The 14719-nt window shown below is 45.9% G+C and overlaps 1 protein-coding gene across 3 annotated transcripts in view; it reads right to left on the bottom strand.

The window, feature by feature from the left end:
- LOC148641725 (sarcoplasmic/endoplasmic reticulum calcium ATPase 2a) overlaps positions 1 to 14719 on the bottom strand; it is a 49940-nt gene that overhangs the window by 19462 nt on the left and 15759 nt on the right. For all 3 annotated transcript variants that reach the window (XR_015929837.1, XM_088618332.1, XM_088618333.1), the window contains exon 5: positions 13494 to 13632. Coding sequence is in view for 2 of the 3 variants with exons in the window: in XM_088618332.1 (XP_088474458.1) it covers positions 13494 to 13632 (139 nt within the window). In the remaining variant the exon portion in view is untranslated. The remainder of the gene's footprint in view (positions 1 to 13493; positions 13633 to 14719) is intronic.

Raw genomic sequence — 14719 nt, 5'->3', positions numbered from 1 at the left:
CACGCCCTTGACCAGACAGCTTTCTGAATTCTGCTCAAACTGCAGGGGAGGTCAGGAGGGGATTTCATGTATCAAAGCAATGTGAAAGGCGGGGGAGATTCACATTTATTGGAGATCCTTCACTACCCACAACAGGAACTGCATGGGTTATATGGATTCAAGTCCCCATTCTCCAGTCCTGAGTTCAGGATTAAACGTGAAAGAATAAAAGACATTCTTGGAATACTAATGCTTTATTAATCTTCCCCCCTCCAGCCTGGAGTGGCAGAAGCGAAGAGAAATAGCATTTTAAACAGATTATATTCTACCCAAAATATGTTACCGATGCCAAACAAAAATGTGTATTTACAGCATTAGTTTCTAAGCTACACTGTTTAACTATCATAAAATAGATAAACATTCAGGCGACACTCTTGATTTTCTAATCAAATCAAGACTCGTTGGACAGTGGTTTGATCCATTCCAGGTTTCTTAAGCCTCAGGTTCTTATGCAGACTGTAATGCAGCTCAATCGCTCCTGTATGCAAACTCAAAATCAAGCTAACAAACCTGAAATATCCAGTGCGCGGCACTGAGTCGCTGACTTAATCAAGGCTTAAAGGCAATATTGGTTCAGATTCATCGTGATTATGTCACAAACAACGATGGAACTTCCCCTGATGAGGAATGAACCCATGCTGCCACAGCCCTTCCCCAGCCAGGCCGTGTGCACATAGCCTGGCGAAACACAGCTCTCCTTGTCCCTGTCGGGATTCAACCGGCACAGCACCCGTCCTAGACAGCAGATAACCAGTCCCGTGCCGCTGTGCCGCGGCAGTTTCACAGGAGGCCGACGTCACGGCTGGCTCAGTGTACCAGCGCGACGTTCAGACCAGCGGGGTCAGCACCTTCCTGAACTGCCAGTTCATTCAGGTTCTTGGAAGCGTGTCGGAAGTTCACCAAAGCTCTGTTGTTTCCCATCAATCAAAGATCTTGACTGTGAGCGGCGACTGACTTGAAGTCAGTGGTGCAAGTCTTACTAAATAATTGCCTGGTACATTCTAGTTTTGTAAAGGTAGCATCCAATGTCAAAGCCACTGTAAAAGATGTATCCAATACAAAGACTGAAAATTAAAAACATGCGAAGTTCTCACAGAAAGGGTGCAATTGATACCAAATTCAGGAATTTAATGATTTCCTTGCAAAGTCTCGCAACAGCACAGCAGCACCTATAAAGTCAGGGATCCCATTTCAAACCGAAATCACTTCTGCTACCAAAAGGGGGAATGAATAGCTAAATCTGAGCCTGTCCATGAGCATTGTTCAAACTCCGTGCTGTAACGACAGTGCAGAAAACAAAGCAGATGCAAGAGATTTCAGGGGGAAGCTTTTTTTTTTAAATCAGTACGGCAGACTTAACACCTTCTGCCAGCCAAGCTTTAAAAGAGGCATTCAGCCGAGTTTTGACAAAAATACCTCCTCACTTTGAAAAACGTGGATCATTACACATCTATAGTTTAAACTGCGGGAAGAAAAGAGCCTTTTTGCAGCAATATCCTTCAATTACTCCCATTGCTTCATGCCAAACCTACTGTGGGGTTTTTCAGGACATATTCTTGCTATGCTAATCACCCATGAAAGACTTTAAAAACTGAAAGCAGGGGATAACGCAAGGTGGTCTTTTCTGCACATGAGGCTATTCCTCTTTTGCTCATCCTACTCTCCCAACTGGTCATCGGCTTTCCAGAAACAATGTCTTGCCCTACTCGTAAAAATGGTCAGCAAAGTTATTCACCCACGGATAAAACGGGAGCCCGACCTCAGAGGAAAAGCAGCCACAAGAAAAACAGAAGTCAAGAAATACCATTTCCTTCTCCCTCAAAAACGTTCAACATTAGGGCTTCAGAACCAAATATATCCAATAAAAAATTGTTTGAAAGTCAGTCTTTAAAATACAAAATACACTTGGTTTCAGTGCTGGCTCTGTAGGACAGCCATGCCTGTTGTGCCCTGTTTTTATTTTTTCTTAAAAATCCCAGTAGTGGCCACTGCTACCTGAAGCACGAGCCAGTGAAAACGCTGGGATCTGTCTGAAGAAAACTACAGCTTCCTCACCCTGTCTTGCCTCTCCTGGACACACAATGAAATACGAGTTCCTGTCACGTGCTTTGTTGAAATACTAGACACCATTATACAATCGAGACATCTTGTTAAGGCAGGCATGTCAGAACCCAACTGCACAATTAAAGCTACGGACTGAGGGAAATGAAAAATGTTACTCTCCCAGGTGAAACTGCACAGTACTTGTTCCTACGTGGGTGAATTCAGGTGCAGGTTATTTCCATGAAAATGGAAAACACTTTCTAATGGAGGTTAGGAGGGCTAATGGGGAAGGAAACTGACTTGTAACCACAAGGTCTTCGGTTCAATCTCCTGCACAAACCCACTGTGTGCCGCTATGAGCAAATTGTTTTAAGATCATGTCCAGGACATTGAACAGGATATAAAAATAATCTCCAATTATAAGTAAATCTGAGACAGCAAGTGGCAAGGCTTGACCTCTGGTCTTTCAGTCAGTAAATGCCATGGTATTGTTCTGTACTTAGTTATAAACATTTCCCTTTCACCCCAAATGGCAGGTTCTGTTGGAGAACCGAAAAAATCAATTTCTGTGTACTGACACCCGAGCCGGGAGGGGGTGTGACACATCACCACCTTAATAACAAAAAAATTAGGAGCTTCCAAAAACAATTTTAAAAAGGTTTCAGCCTGGCAAAAACACCACCAAGATTTCTCATTTTCAGGATCTGGAAGTAATTTGTTATTTCAAATTCCACTGTCTGGTTCAATGCATGATCCCTGAACATATTCCTGAAAAACTTGTCAGAACGCAGCCTGAATTTTAAAATCTCCCCTCTCCAAATACTGATAGCGCCGAGTCTTTTCAACACCTACTAGGCACTGGGGGGGACATTTGCATATTCATCTTGGAGAGCGAACAGAAAATGGTCATAACAACGACGGTTTAGTCAGTGCCAACCACCAGATCATTTCCACAAAAAAGCCAAGCACTTGAACTACAGTTCTAATACCAACCAGAGAGGAAAAAGTCAGAAAAGCTACTGCCGGATTCCCTTTTCAGGACCGAGCAACATGAAAACTAATCTAAGCCCTCATGCCCTTGAGCAGTGAGAAAATAGCGTTAGACAAACAATGAGCAGGGCCAAAAATGGGAAAACTATTTCAATATGTTCCCCGATGCTGTGATCAGGTTTAAATGTGGACACACGATAGCAGCTGGCTTCCAGCTATCACAGTTCCACGGGAACAGCGAGCTAATACCACAGAGCAGCGATCGTCAGGGCGCACGTCAATCTCTGTGCACACATTGGAACCTTTTCCACTGGCTCGACAGCTGAGCATCCACAGCGCTGCACTTCTGTCATTACACGACTACCAGGCACAAACGCGCGCACCGCAAAGGAGACTCTGCTGGGTCTTCCACAACACCGAGCGGGCTTCCCCCCAGAAAGCAGACCCCACTGCTGTGGAGTCATACCCCCACAGATGGGAACTCTCTTCTTAGTGCTGCAAAAGTCCCCCCAAATTTGACCAATTTGAAAACACTTATCCATCTGCCCCACAACAACTAAGTAAAATCTACCGAAGTTCCACATATCCTTTACATTGGATGGAAATTCTCTCTCTTCCAAAGGCTCGTTTGGAATGGGGGGTGGTGCAAAATAGAAAACAAGCTAAATTTAACCAAAGCTATACTACCGCGATATTTCAGGCTGGAAATAACAGGATAAGAAGATTAAGGGCTTTTAATACAAATGGAAAGATCTGTAGTTACAGAAGCTAATTGCCTAGCAGGAAAAGATACACTTTCACTCCAACCCATCACTTTCCCGCAGCTCCATGTCATTTTGAACGGCATCATATACAGTCGATACAAAACTACTCTTGTGGAACAATCCGGGCTATGTGCTTTTAACCACATTTTCCTTACAACAACTGGATCAATTCCTGGTAGGTTTTGAGTGGCAATCCCAGAAGCCAGAAGACTAAAAAGCCAGACCTGCTTCAGAACCCGAGCTCATGGCATATTCTAAAATCAGAACGGGTTCACCACTTCAGTAACATGCTAAGGATGGACTGAGCTGAAAGCCATCACTTATGGGTTTCACAGAAACCTCTTACGAACATTCCCCCAATTATTGCAAGGAATGAAAAGGTATCCTTAAGGGAATGGAAAAGGCCTGCAGACCTCAGGGTAGCTTTAAAACGTGCTGCAGGGTTGACAAAAGAGATTGCTGTTCCAAAGCCTATTCCATTTCAGTTCTGCAAGATGCAGGCATTTGGATTTTACCCAGCAGCAGATGGCAGGTGCTGCCTGCTTATCTTATTGTAAGTAAACCTGCACAGGCATACAGGTCACAATATTCTTGGATTTCATCAGCATGTATAAGAGAAGACTGCGAATTAAAAAAAGACAGACTAAACTGCTGTGCCAAAGGAGTAGCAGCAGGTTTGCTGACCAGCCTCTCAGTATTGTTGTCAAGCAAAGTGGTAAATAGAAAAATGCTGGAATATAAACCCTAACTTTTTAAAAAAAGTTTAGCCTTACGCCTTATCTGGCCCTCCCTCTTAGTGATGTTGCACAACTGACGGAAGTTTGTTTAGCAACACTTCCTCCGATATGACATGCCTTTGATAAAAGGAACGGCTCGGAGAAGGAAATTCTGACTGCAGCCCGACTGAAATGTGTGGATCGAAAAGCCAGATCGGCCGATTCTGAGGTCAACAATTCAAAGACGCAGCTTGATGTGACCAGCAGATTTCAAAGAAAGATTCTTCGCTTTGATTTCCTGGATTCTGGTTTGATTCTGGTCCGTGTAACAGCGGTGTGCATTACACACAGTTTCCTACGTTGGGGTCTAACTGATATGCAAAAGTGCTTTATGCAAACACCGGAAAAAGTGATACTAATGATGAGGACCACCTAAATCTCACAATTAGATTTAAACGCAGTGGAGCTGCCAAGGCTTAACGCCAGTTCATGCATCTTTTACCTCGAGTTAGGCTGAAAGATTCTCGTGTGTGCGGCTTCAACATTTGATGAGTTTGGTTTCTTCCTCACCTATACAGCCCAAGCTCTGGCCGTTATTAAACACGGAGTCAACGCACTTACACACAGGCCCGATTCTGTTAAAGATGTCTAGACCTTTGTGTAACAGTGGGCACTAACAACAACTTTGCGCAGTTTTTACATGAAAACAGCTAGGGGAAAAAGCAAAGGAGGGCTTTGTCAGGAAATGATCACCCCACAACGGTTAATGACGAAAGGGAGGCTAAATATGGTTTTGAAGAGGATTCCTAGCATTGCTACATTTTTTACAAGGTTTTTCCCCCCTACTGCAGTTATGACAATGGGCAACCACACAACACACACACACACCGCTGTGAAAAGGGCTCACATTTCCAGTGGTTAACCTATTAACTCTTGATTTCTATTTCCATTTGTTTGTTCTGTTTAAAAGTGCATCTTTGCCAATGCCTTCTAAAGAACTACAAGCAAGAAATTCTCAACTCTCCTTCATTCCAGGACAAATTCCTGGATGAGAACAGACAGACTTAACTGGAACGCTATTGGAGTGAGGTCTACATACTAACATGCTCAATATATTTGTTACAAAAAACACAAAACCACCAATAATTTTGATTTTGAAATTAAAGGCATGATTTTCCTGCTTGTGAATAGCCAAGCCTAATACTTTCATGCCAGTCCTCTTCCCTCACCCAACTCCGCCAGCTTCAAAAGACAGGATGACCTAGAAAGAATGGGGGCTATAAGAAACAAGACCCACTGTAACCCACAGGCCTCAAGGTGGGATACATCAGGAAATGCTGATTTTACACGCCTAGGTTCCAGCATGGTGGTCATGAAAAAACAATAGAAAAGAAATGGTTGACTATAAAACGGTGGTGGCCTACAATTTAAAAACCAAACGCTTATAAACTATAAGCTATTTTCAATTTCACACAAGGAACTGGGCCTTGGCTATTCTTTCACTACATGACGTCCGATGAACCGCAACATGAAGGCAGACGCAAACAAGGTGGCATGGCTCCACAGCCCCTCTCATCTGGCGACAGGCGTGACAAGGCAAGCTCTACAAACATGCCGTCACAGGTCCGCGGGGCCTCTCCCATCATCGGGGAGGCTCCTGTTGCTCCTGTTCCTGCCGACACCGTGCTCCGCAGCAGATGTGCGGGCAGGAGAGGTAATCCGTGCTGAAGCAGGGATTCTATTTCAGGAGCACTACACGGGGACGTGCCAAACCCAAGCTCACCGGGCTCCGCCACCGCACACTAAAAAAAACCGTTTTCAAAGATTTTCTACTCCCGCGCAAGACTTGCTTTCCCCGAAATGGAAAGGCATGGAAGGATTGACCGATATCGAAGTATAAGCCACAAAATAAGGAAAGCCTCCACCCTGGGCTGAAACGGCTTTGGAACACATACTGGACATGGGAAACAGAGCAAGTGGGGCTATGAAGCAGAACCGCTCCTCTCGGAGTGGGCAAGCACACCTCACATCTACTGCACCAAGCCAAGATCCCGGCAACGACTGGACTGCAAGTCAAAAAGCCACCCAGCTGCACCTTGACCCGCCGCAGAAGAGCGTGGTTTTCAGACAAATCCATCTCGGTGGACTCGGCTGCCACCACCTGCAGTCCAACCCGTTGTCTCCCATTAACAGGGGGCAAACGGACACAAAATGTCTCCGTCTCGGATGATGGGAGTGGTCCGGCTAGCTGCACAAGGGCAGTGGCAAGACAGAGGGTTTCTAAAGCTCTCAGCTTGCAGCCCTTCCCACCAGGGAGCTCGGGGTACAAAAAAATAATCCATAGCAATCCCCACATAACGATCGAACGCAAACGATGCGATTTGCTTAAAATACCAGAAGTCCTTGGGTTGCAGAGCTCTGATCCAGTTCCTCTCTACAAACACTGCAGCGCACCCAGCTTGTGCTGCAGACCCGGAGATGACATCTGAACCTCCCCATCTGCTCCACAGCAGGCTCTTGATGATCGCGTGCAGCCCATCACAAAGCCCCTAAGTTTGAAAGGACTGATTTATCTCCGGAGACAGTCAGGCACATTTTCTAAGGCAGACTGAAAAGTTTCTTCACCTGGGTCGAATTGGAACTGATCAGTTTCAGCAACATTTCAAGCGTGTAGCGATGTCCAAAAGCAGAACCTGTTATGAACTTGTAATAAGCAAATAGGCTGGATCTGAGTCTACAGCTGACTCAACTAGGGCCTACTCACTTCACAAAATAAAACATGCTCAACAAGTTTCCATTTCACTCAGGAGTCGGATCCGTCTGCTTTTTTTTCCTTACGACACCAGACAATTTTGGAAAACAGACACCACCACTCAAGAAACACCAGATCTGGTGTGTTTACTACAGTTCATGTGAAAAAGCACAAAATGCAGACCTCTTTACTTTCATGAAAGAGAGGCACAGCCATCTGCTGTGCAAATTATTTATCTGACTAATCTGCCAGCCTTTAACTCTTACATCCTGTTTCCACTAGCTCCGGCTTTCAGAGTTTTTTTTTCCCACAGCTCTGGTACCTTCATAGTTTAGATTATGAAGTACTACAGAAATGTTGAACCAAACTTAGATTAGTTGGGCTTGTGACATGCTAGATTCATGGCCAGATCTGGATTGGTCTAAAACAGAGAAGAGGGAGAAGGAAGAAACCGCCGGGGTCAGGGGTGAAGGGTCAGGGGCCAGCAGAATCCTCAGGGCAGGTTCGGCTCGAGACCGACGACGGCGCTTCAGGGAGGAAGACAAAATCATTCCACGCAAGTCGGGTTGCAGGACAATCCGAAAGATGAGCCGAGAAATGATCAGAACAGATCAAGGGCCCAGGATCTCAAAGGATTTGAGGGTTTAGCGCTGGTTAGAGACACGATTCCGATGACAATACCAAAGCACAGATGGCTATAAAAGTACTCAAGAAAGGCCATATCTTCAGCATTCCTCAAAGGCCTTCTCAAGAACTGGTGAATGGTTATTGCCTAATGACATTTTCCCACTCACTCAAAAGTAAACTAATTTTCCAGATCGAAGCTGATGCTCATAAACCGTTTTCTTGAGGTCGACGTTTTCGGCCTTATTTTTGCTCCCTCCTAGAGGCACAAGAGCAGTTGAAGGTTTCCGGCACGTTCTCTATGCAGCCATGGGCCACGGCTCCCCTCGTTAGCGGTTCCTAGTCATTAGCCTCCTAGGGGTCAAAACTACTTTTCTGCGCCTTCTGCTGCCTGCCACCAATTACTGGGAGTGAAGCTCCCCACGTTTCACTGCCTCGCTAGAGATGCTTAAGGTTAAAACTCTTGTCAGGTTCTCCGAACTGAACTGCAGGGGAAAACATATAAATGGTGGTGGGGAGGTGGCTGGAGGTAAAAAACTTGCCAACAAAGTTTTCCAGCCCAGAACTGCTGATGGTTTTAATTTTCTTCATTGACCCGACATCAGTATTCAGGCGAAGAGAAAACTCCAGGCTCCCTACATTCTGGAGTCCAACAGATTCTGAAAGGGCACTTCAGAAGCAAACGCCAGACGATGCAAGAGGGATCTCTGCTGGTTCAGCTTTTTTCTTTAAACAGACTTCAACTGCAAAACCCCCGTACTCATTTATTTATAAGGCCCTTCTCCTGGATACCAGACACCTGGCCCGTTCTAACACTTGCAGTGGGCCTAGGTGGTGACAAGAGATGCTTGCCAGGCTGCACAAAATGCCACATGCCATCCTGGGCGTCTGGAATCCCAAGCCAGCAGTGGTAGTAATGGGAGGAGGGTGGGGGGGGGGTGCTGTACCCCTGAGCATGCTCTGCTGTTGCTACCCTACAAGGTCATCTTGCTCTCTGCTGACAATGGGAACAGCTGGTTCCCCCACACATCTCCCTGTAGCATGTGCTCAGGGCAGAGCTGCTCGTTCCACATGTTCACACCAGCATCCCCGTGCCTTCCACTGAGCCAGCGCGCAGAGGAGACGATACAAGGCTGCCTGAAGCGAACACCCGCTTCTACAGAATGAGCCATGAGCAGAAAACAGCTGTTTCTCACTTCTGAAGGAAAGCAGCTAACGGTTCAAAGGGTCACTTTCCTTTTTCCTTACAGTTTTCACAATGCACAACGCAGCGAGGTCAACCCCAGGCACGGCGGGGACAAGGCCTCATTTGCAGGTCTGCCGGCCGCGTCCAGTGTGCGCGTTTCTGGGAGGACACTGGGAGCCAGAGGACTGTAGCAAGGACACTTCAGCAGACAGGACAAGGCACATCGTTCATCCAACAGCCCCCCCCCCCCAAAAAAAGGGGAAAGCGCCTCGCAATTGGATAGCTTCTAAAAATAACATTTGAAGATTTTTTTGGAAACTTGCTATTCCTTATCTGTGACGCATTTCAAGCCGCCTGCACTCGGTAAACCTGAAATGGAACAGACTGTTAAACAGGAGCCTTGTTTGCCTGGAGTCTGCAGGCTAAAGCTGATGCAATTGTTACCAGCTAGATTCTCAGATTAGATTAAAGGAGAACAAATGGGTTCTGTCTGACCGCAAATGAATGGATGGGAGGCTGCTTGAGATGAACCAGGCAGAGTGTGAGTGTGAGTGTGAGTGTGAGTGTGTGTGTGTGTGTGTGTGTGTGTGTGTTGCTGGTATGAAAGAGAGCTCCTCTGACTGGGTTTATACAAGAGAGTCACATTCTGCATGGTGTTTAAAATTCTGTTCATGAAGCGTCTCCCATCATCCGAGAGAGCTTGTCCCTGTGTCCTCTGCCGTGCTTGCTCTGCTGCTGCTGCCTGCGTCAGAGCCGGATGAGGAGAGCAGGGGGGGAGAGGGAGGGAGGGCAGCCGAGTCCCCACGCGCGCTCACTTTCCGACGCAAAAGGGGAGAAAATAGCTCAAGCTCAATTCCTTTGCCTTTTTTTTTTATTTACATGGGGGGAAAAAAAAAATCCATGAAACTTTCCTTCCGTTTCTTGCCTCCGGAGCTCTCTCAGTGACATGCTACAGAGGGCGTGTGCAGGCTGGCAGGTATGGACTTATCCTGCATACGCAAAACATTTGTTTTGGGTTCTCATGGGGAAAAAAAAAACAAGAACGTATTTCTAAGAGGACACTTTATTGTAATTACACATACCTGGATGATGCGTAATAAAGAATGCCCTTTCAAATTTAAAACCTTGTCTTAAGGTATTGGAAGTGTATCTATAGCTAATAATCTAAGCCCCTTTAGCTAGTTATATAACCATACTAGCACAGTAAATGCAAATACTGTACATCAGTCACTGCAATGAGGTCATATGGAGGGCCAATTTTTGGTTCATACACTTACATTAACTACATTACTGAAGCAAAGAGCCAAGAGGTTTCTAGGTTAGGATTCTGATCTAAGTGCACTTAAATTAGGAACACAACCTCACACGAACTGAATCCATATGCTGCCCATTTCCCGTGAAACTAAATGCTTATTGGGACATTACAGCTATCAGCCACCATAGCTTGTCAAGCTAACGACTGACTTCAGCACCTTGCAAACTGGCTTTTCAGTTCACTGCCTGCTCACATTGAAAGCAATCAAAGAGAACAATCATGCTTCCTAACTTTACCACTATGAATTGCCCACAAACAAACTGGACTCCAGTGTGACAGGACCTTATTTAAAACATACATAAAAAAACAGGCTCCACAAGCATTCTAAAATGTGCAAGCTATATCTTCAGAAATGTCTCCAAAAACTGTTTAAGGAGAACAGTAGCTGATACTCAATATAACCTATATAAATCCTCCAGGTTATTATTCATTATAAAATAACCTCCAGGTTTATTTTTATAATAACTGTGCTATTTAAGCAATAAATTAAAAACAAATGCTGAAGTGAAACGAGTCCTCTAAACCGGTTTGCCACTCTTTAAGCCCCTCAGAATTTTGTTACTCCTACATTCATGTTTTAGTTCTGGGTGCAAAAGAACCTTACTCTGTGAGCAAACAGACCTACCAGTCTGGCTGCTTAGAACTGCCACCTGCCTCCCACAATATCATGAGGAAAGGGGCGTACTTGGAAGACTAACACTGCACCACCGTACAACAGGATGAGGAATTCTCACTCTTGGCCGTTTCTAAGCATCTGAGTATCTCCGTTCCCACACGAGCTACGACTGCCATCTCACTACGGACCCTGCACAGGACTTTGGGGGGGGGGGGGGGGAATCACAACTCCACATAGCCACTGTGCCTGCTGTACTCGTCTGGTTACACACCCCCAAACATTTTTTTCATTTTTTTTTTTTTAATCCTCAGGCCGCCTGACTGACGCACAATTCGGCTTGCATTCAGTGAGCCCACACCGCCTTGAAGTCGATCTCGTCTGCCAGAGAAACTCCAACTAAAGGCAGCTAGCGGGGAGTTCCTCTGGCAGCGGAGTGATGAAACACAGACAGCAGTGGGGAGCCCACGCCTCTGCAGAAACACAAGACCCACTGACATCCTGGGAGCCAGACCAGTGGAACTGAGTCTAAAAACCTGTCAGGAGGAGAGAGGAAAAAAAACACCCGACGGACACGATGCTTTGACATTTTAGCAGCACGTGACACGACCCATGACTTTCTCTTCCCCCCCCCCCCGACAAACCCTGTTTCTTACCGACACTCCAAACGCCAGAAGGATCCCACAAATGAGTATCCATCCTGCGTGTCTGCTGCAATTCGACTGGGCAACATTGCTGAGAACCTGTCACTGTTGCTAAGACTGCTCTAACAAAAAGCTTCTTAAAACGGCAGATTTAAACACCCAGTAATAATAGCAGAATCAAGATGAAATAACTAGTAGTATTCTCCATTTTCCGACTTTATTCTTGATGTTCCTTAAGCCTTACCACCGGGCAATTGTAAAAGCACAAAAAAAAAAATCTACAGATTTAAAAGTTTCCCTTCACAGGCATGGAGCTCTCAGGCTCATCAAGCCCAGAGCAGTTTACAGGCGACACTGATCACTGGCCCTGCAGCCAGTTCAACACACACTTTCCTCCAGCTGCTGAACAAAATGTCAACAGTATTCTTACGTGGTTAAAATTAAAACTGTTTCACGGCATTCTACAGCCATCATACATCAATACAACTGGATTCCAGGCAACCAGTTCTTCCAAATATCTGCATTCTAGAAATAAATGGAAATGCCCATAGGAACACACCTTGTCAATTAAGTAATGGCACTTAGTGACCTGTGCTTTTCATTGTTTTCTTTCAGAAGCCCATCATAAGGCATGCACACTTATCAGTCATAATTAATTAAGAGAGTCAGTGTACCATGCTCTGAAAAGCCAATACAACTCCAAGGTCAGAAGCAGGTCAATTCAAAATTCCCCCAAAAACCTCAAAAATCTGAATTCTAAGGTCTTTGAAAATAAATGTGTAAATTGCAATAAGTGTATCTGAATGTTCTCTCTCTCTGTAAATATTTACTGTGCAATATTTTATTTCAATGTATTTTTCCTCAAATTCAGTGATCAAAGCTTATTTTACGAATCCCAACATACTGGTAAACTAAAGCGAACTTCCCCTTGCCTAGGTACCACAGAAAACCAGCCTGGAATGAGCTCGTGAGAAGGGAAAATGATTTATCCGAGAGGCCAAGGAGGAGCAGCACTACTTCCCTGCACCTCCGACAGATGGGGAAAAAAACCCTTCAGAACAATCTCACCTTCTCACTAGCCGGCACTAGAAAAACCCCTAGAGAGAAGGGGTGCAGTGTCAATTGACACAGATTAAGGCAAACCCAGCACAGTACAAAACTTCATACAAGTGGGGGCTGTCTCGAGCCCCACAGCCCTCACGGCCCCTCGTCTCCAAGGTGACTCTCGCAGAGCAGCGTGCTTCCAGCTCCTCTCATCAAGCCGCCTGCCCAGATCACCAGTCTACTACAGGTGGGCAGGGGCGCTCAGACCTCCGGAAGGATTTTTGGAGCTTCAGTCAAGTACCTGTACAGCAATGACGAAGCCTCCACTCAAAAGCTCCGAATGACGACCCCACTCAAAACCTGCAGGGGATGGGGGCAACAGTTGGATCTCCAAGGGGAAAGGAAACCAATGAGCCAAAACAGCCCACTTTCCTGAGCGAGGACCTCTTCCATCGGGACAGAAAGCGCTTCTGGACTCCAGACTGGACGGCCCACTCAACAGCTGCCCAGCTGACTGCGGACCCCCCCCATTCTCACGACTACTCTTTTACACTACGCAGGCTGCTTTCTGCCATCACCGATGGACGCCTTGGTTAACGTGTTTCAGGCCTCTTAACTTTTACAATCTGCTGGAATTAAGCCACATTCAAGGCCTGGAGGAGCAAAACGCTCCAGTGGAGAGGAAGGCGAGCCCCGAGAAGGAGCACAAAAGGGACAGCAAAAATGGTACGTTCGAGATTGGCGAAGACGACGACGCCCCAACCTGCTACTTCCACGATATCGCCAGGGATGATATCCCTGGCTTTGATCCGCTGGACGCTCTTCCGGTCCTGCCGGTACACTTTGCCCATCTCCGGCTCGTACTCTTTGAGGGCTTCGATGGCATTTTCAGCATTCCGTTCCTGTGGAGCAAGAGAGAAAACCAGCTCTGAACCCCAGAGTGCACGGTCACGGACTGCCACTGGCAGCTAAAGCCGAACTGGGTTAATAACCAAGACCGTCACTGCATCAGCGCGTGGAGAGCCATCTACTTGATGTCTCACAGGCTGCAGACTCATCTTTAGGACAAAACCCTGGGGTTGCACACATCAAGCTTGCTTCCCTGAATACAACGGAAGTATGGAAAGTTGAAATCGGGCAGATTGTTGCTGGTGAAGCAGAAAGCAATAATATACGCAAGCACGCCAAGCTCTAAAAAAAAAAAAGTCAGCCTCCTGCTGCACTAAGCTTCTCTGCATGTTGTCGGTCCTGCCATTTTAAGAAAAAATAAAAAGGAAAATGGAAAAGGTTTGCAAAGACGTTTCAAGTGAATTTCAATTCAATATCACTACCTTCCCAGACTTTGCATGGATATGTATATAAAAACATCTGTACACAGTACAGACACAGGGGTTTCAACTTTCATTCTGAAAATATTTAAATGCATTTTAACTCATTGTTAGCATTCTTAATTCTTGCTTTTAGAACCGTATACAGATCATTAAAAAGAAAACAGCTGACAGGGAGAGAAGTCAATTTCTGCCACCTCCAGGTCAAACAACGACCACTGTTGGGACATAATGAGCCATCAAGTCCACCATCTGCTGGGTAAAGTCTGAGGGCATCACATGCTGGACCAGTGGGAAGAACATGAGGCACGCTCGGCCACACTGCTACAGCCTGGCTGCCTCATGGCTTTCTAAATAGATCAGGTCACTGAGATGCCTGCGACCTCCTGGAAGCTTCCTTTCTCAGCCAGAGGAGCATCAGGGGATTGTGGGAAAGCTGCACAAAGGTGCCAGACGGGGCCGAGAGTCTTCGCTGAAGTCCAGAAAAGTCAGTCACAGTGAAAGACCTTCTAAAAGCTAGTGTTGGCGTGCCATGATTAAAACAAAGCCTATTACAGCACAGTTATTAAAAATCACACACACCGACGAGACCACAAGTCAAGACAGAAGCCAATGGAAAACCCAAGCAGCGCAGACGAGGACCAGGCCAAAATTGCCAGTC

This window comes from Lepisosteus platostomus, chromosome 24 (assembly GCF_059453375.1).
Source record: "Lepisosteus platostomus isolate fLepPlt1 chromosome 24, fLepPlt1.hap1, whole genome shotgun sequence".
In the NCBI taxonomy this organism is placed as follows: Eukaryota; Metazoa; Chordata; class Actinopteri; order Semionotiformes; family Lepisosteidae; genus Lepisosteus; species Lepisosteus platostomus.
Note: the sequence above shows the minus strand (reverse complement) of the source record. Positions and strands in the feature narration are given on the sequence as shown.